This window comes from Pteropus vampyrus, unplaced genomic scaffold, assembly GCF_000151845.1.
Source record: "Pteropus vampyrus isolate Shadow unplaced genomic scaffold, Pvam_2.0 Scaffold172, whole genome shotgun sequence".
Taxonomy (NCBI): domain Eukaryota; kingdom Metazoa; phylum Chordata; class Mammalia; order Chiroptera; family Pteropodidae; genus Pteropus; species Pteropus vampyrus.
Window position 1 is genome coordinate 3,147,722 of NW_011888953.1, and position 4,694 is coordinate 3,152,415.

The 4,694-nt window shown below is 46.7% G+C and overlaps 1 protein-coding gene across 1 annotated transcript in view; it reads right to left on the reverse strand.

Annotated features, from left to right (window-relative positions):
• The window catches only part of EGFLAM (EGF like, fibronectin type III and laminin G domains), a 104,668-nt gene that overhangs the window by 25,446 nt on the left and 74,528 nt on the right, over nucleotides 1–4,694 (reverse strand). The window contains exon 15 of the mRNA XM_023536915.1: nucleotides 2,284–2,400. Coding sequence (XP_023392683.1) covers nucleotides 2,284–2,400 — 117 coding nt within the window. The remainder of the gene's footprint in view (nucleotides 1–2,283; nucleotides 2,401–4,694) is intronic.

Below are 4,694 nucleotides of genomic sequence, written 5' to 3' on the forward strand. Positions count from 1 at the left end.
GTCTTGTAAAGTGACGCAGGAACTGCATTAATGACATTTGGCACATGGGAGACTCTGCCGAGTAAAGCATCCTCTGGTTCTGGAAGACCTGGCCACTCCGGGAGGTGGTAAAGAAGTTCTAGTAAACACCCAAGTCAGATTCGCATCCTGACTGCATATTAGTGTCGCTTGGGGAGTTCCAGGAAATATACTATTGCCCAGGTCCTACGCCAATCGATTGAATCAGAATCTTTGAGGGTAAGACCCAGTCATCGGTAACTTTTAAAAGCTTCCCAGGTGAGTCTAAGATACAGCAAAGGTTGAGAGATGCTGTTATAAAGCTGAGTAGGGAAAAATCCAAAGCAGGCAGGAATCACAGAGGGAGCGATGGCTTCTGTTGGCGGTGCAATCAGAAGCTTCTCGCTGTACTGCTGTTCTTCTGACTAATGTTCTCGTGTAGTCTTCTCAAGGTCCATCGACTGGGCCTTCCCATTGTCTCACTGGCTCCTGCAGCCCTTCTTCCCTGACATTCTTGAATTCTCTTCCTCTCCACATCCCCTTCACCCATTACGAAAAAAAAAAAAAAAAGGAAAAGATCACGTTCAGCACTGCTGGGCATACTCACTGAGACAAGAGTGCTCTTTTGCCCACACCCCCTTTTCCCTGCAATGGGGCGCTGGAGAAACTGATGAATTGTAGGGAGAGGTTCCTGGGCTCCCCGGCCCCAAATAAATAGATCCATTGTTTTCAGCCCTTGATTCAGAGTGTATATTAACCCCGAGCTATTGATGTTTCAACGTCTCACATGCTTTGCAGAACTCAGCCACAGCGCACCATGCAGGGGGTCCTGAGCAGTTAGCGATGGCTCTTTCTGCCACGAATTCATGTTTCCACTGGTCTGCCTAGTCTTTGGAGAGTGTCAGGAAAGCTAGGAGAAAACTTTGTCCCAGTCTTGAATCTCAGAAGCTGCTAGAGAGTAGCCAAAATCCATCTACAATCTCCCCTTTTCATGCTTCAAGTGATGGATTGTGAAAATTCTATACGTACTTGAGACAAGCCAAGAATGGCACCGTTCACTGCAGGATAAGGCACAGCCAATGACTTTGTCTTTGGGAGCGGAGGGTGGCCTTTCCAGGAATTGAAGAGGAAAGGGTTGTGTGTGCTGTGTGAAGGGGGAGGGGTGATAAAACCTGACAATGAGAGGAGAAGGTGAAGCCTCTTAGGTTGTAGCTTGTTTCCTAAGTGAGAATTTTAGCGCATGATTAAACATGGCCAGTCCCACTCATGGAGGGGACAATGGTCAGAGCTGAGGTGTCACTGATATAACAGTTCAAAAGCAAAGGGAAACACATCAGTCAACAAATATTGATTGACTGGACCCCACATGGGGTGACAAGATAAGGACAGAGCCTCAGGGACCCTTTCCAGCGCCAGGATGAGCAAATCACAACAGGACCTTCCTTCACTGTCCTTCCTTCATCTTACCCTTCCTCATACTTTGCCTCAGGCTTGAAAAGGATCCGTGGCCCACATCCCACCATTGGTTGCTAAAGGAAAACAGGATGCCACGAACATCCAAGAACTGAATACGCTTTTCTTCAAATCCTTTTTTTCCTGTGTTTGCTGGTCCTGGGAATCTGGGTTGGTGAGTCAACCTGCATGTCTGTTGCAGACGGAACACATGATTCTCATACAAGAGAGATGGGCAGCCCCATGAGAAGGGCTAAGAGATGAACATGAGTGGGCCGAATGCCCTGCATCTTTTATCAGCTGAGTGTTTTTTTCCTCAACTTTCTCTGGAAAGGCTCTTTATTCTATATCTTAAGAGCTTGGTTACATGATTGATCAGCAACTGCTAAATTCTAGAGATGCCGGTGGGGGATGGAGGTGGGAATGAAAGTTGGTTCTTGCCTTGAGCAAACTGCATATTAACCCCAACGAGAAGCATAGAGCCAAGAGTTGCTATTAGATCCCATCCACTTCCTTCCCTTTTGTACAAGTATCTGAAGCAACTTGAGGCCAGTTGCCTCCTTCAACAGTCTCAGGACATTTTGGTGGACTTGCTATAAAAATTCATCTTCATCAGATTGCATTCATGTTATGTCTGCAGGCACAGACTCAGGAGCAGACGTTATGAGAAAGTGGAGTTGGAAAGCTATGCTGTGAGCATTAAAAAACAAAATCTTACAAATGTTAAAACTTCCTCAAAGTTTCTTTTTTGGGTGCAGCAGTTGGCACTGATTACTCAGTGCCATTATCTGCAGTCACGGTCACACAATAAACATGAGAAAGTGAAGCCTGTACCTTCTGGATGCTCCCACTAAATGGCTTGATGATGCCCGAATTCTTCTTCACTTCATCGTAATTGGGGACTCCGCCAATAAAAATGTCCGTGTTGCACTTAATCTGGGTGAAGCCACCCTGCCGACAGATTAAAAACAAAACATGGCATAACTTCAGACAAGACGGTGAAGACCACATGTGCCTTGGGTTCCTCAAGACCCATCACGACCATCTGTCTGTCTGCATGTCAGCTCGACTCTCCCGCCGCAGTAGCTTTGCATTGCTACTTACCACCTGTTTGAATGCTTGTGAATTTCTTAACCTTTCTGAGACTCAGTAACATCATCTATGACATGCGAATCACAATAGCTTCCTCACGGTGTGTCATGATGAATGCGGCGGCCTGCTCCTTCAGCAGCACCCCTCTCCCTGCAGGAAGATTACCTCCAATCTGTTGATCTCAAGTGGGGCCCTGTAACTTGCTTTAGTCAATAAAATGTGAGCAGAAGGGATATGATTCACTTCTGGACAGAAGCTTTCAGATCCGGGGAGTGGTTCACCGCGCCCTCTTCCCGAACCACCCCAGTTCCTTCAGACTGGGTCTCAGATGAAAGTTGTAGCTGGCCATTGATGGACTTGTAGCGTGAGTGTGAAATGAACCCTTATTATAAGCTGCTGATACTTGGGTGTTGTTTATGACTGACTGTAGCACGGTCTAGCCGATCCTCACACTGAGATCCATTTATTTCACACTTTTCCCAGACTTGTGCGCACACTCACATTCCAGCATGGCTGGTTATTGTTATATTTGGTAATGGTAAAGGTAGAACTTCTTTAGGCCAAGAGAAAGAGAAGGTATGGCAGTGGGAGGTATTTCTTATCAACTACAAAAGATAGAGAAATTGTTCCATTCTCCAAATTCTCAGAACTCATTGTCAATCCCTAAAGGCTCGCTCTGCCTCTGGTTGTTTGATAGACTAAATGCCAATGGCTGGGCTACATAACAAGCTGTGTATAATATTTAATGTCTACACTGCTTCAAACATGGTTCATAGCAAAATGTTAAAATGTTCTAAGATAATATACAGAGATAAATTAAAATCTGAGATCTCTGGGGATGAACACACTTTGGGTAACATAAGGTATTGTTTCCTTTGATTTATAGTAAAAGAAACACAAATAGTAGCAGCATTCAGTCATTTATTTAACAAGTGTTATTGGGCACCTACTGTGGTCCCAGGAACTAAGTGCTGGACAAGCAACAGTGAATGAGAAAGATCCAGTCCCAGCTCCCCAGAGGCTTACACAGGGGGAAATGCAGACAAGGAAAGGCAGGTGAACTTAGTCCTGTGAGGCCTGTCTAGGTGGCTATGGGTACCACAGATACAGAGAGTGGAGAGTGGTCAAGGAAGAGTTAGAATTGTAGAAACTGGACAAAGCATAAGGCAGAGGCGAGGAGGGACCAGATCATGCACACGGAAGAATTTGCACTCTACCCAAAAAGCAATGAGTTTTATGCAGGAGAGAGAATAGTCAGATCCGTGTTTTAGGAAGATCACTGGCTGGAGGAAGGAGACTGGTTATGGGGTCTGGTGTTGGGGTCAGGGTGGAGAAGGGAGAACAGAGAGGAGGACGCTCCACACAGGGGAGCACTCGCAGTAGCTGCCCCACCCCCACCCCCCGCCAGGTAACAGCTAGGGCGTCTTGATTAGATTACAGGCAAAAATGCTTTCTGTCAACAACCTTCGGGAAGCTTTGAGGGTTCTTATTGAACTTAGGGGGAAGTGGGGCCATCAAAGAAGGGCTTTCAAAGATTCTTGTGGCCCAATGGAATACTGAGCCAGGCAAGAGCTGTCACCACACACCTACAGGCACCCATCACTGTCTGTCTGCTCTTACCTGAAAGTTAAGCTAATGAAAGGAAGGGAGGAAGGTTGCCAGGGTTAAAGAGATTTCAGAGAAGCAGGCTGTTTTGACAAAGCTTTGACTTCCCGTTATATCCAAGCAACAGGGCAGGGCCTTGTGAGGTGAGAGCAGATTCCTTTTGGTTGCTCATCAAAATCCTCCCTTTACCCCTCCTGTTGACAAGTTGCCACACCTACACGGGGCTGCAGGACAGAAGCAAAAAGACCTCACCAAAATGAGGCCTTTACAGAAGTGAGGGGTTTCGTATCTGGATCTGACACTTCTGTTTAGCTGGAAGTGGTTGGAAAACTTGAGTAACCCCCAACCCCAGTTAGATTTTCTGAGGCCCTCGGAAGCATGGCCCCTTGAGTTGAGAGCCGCCATAACTTGGCCCAACCCCAGGCTATTGGTGTTTTTCATTGCAGTCAGCTGAGCAATGCAAGGGTCAGCTTTAGTTTGGACACAGACTCTTAGGGGCCCAGCTCCTGGGTTAGCCCCCAGGAGTGTTCTCTAACTCCTGGCTGCTG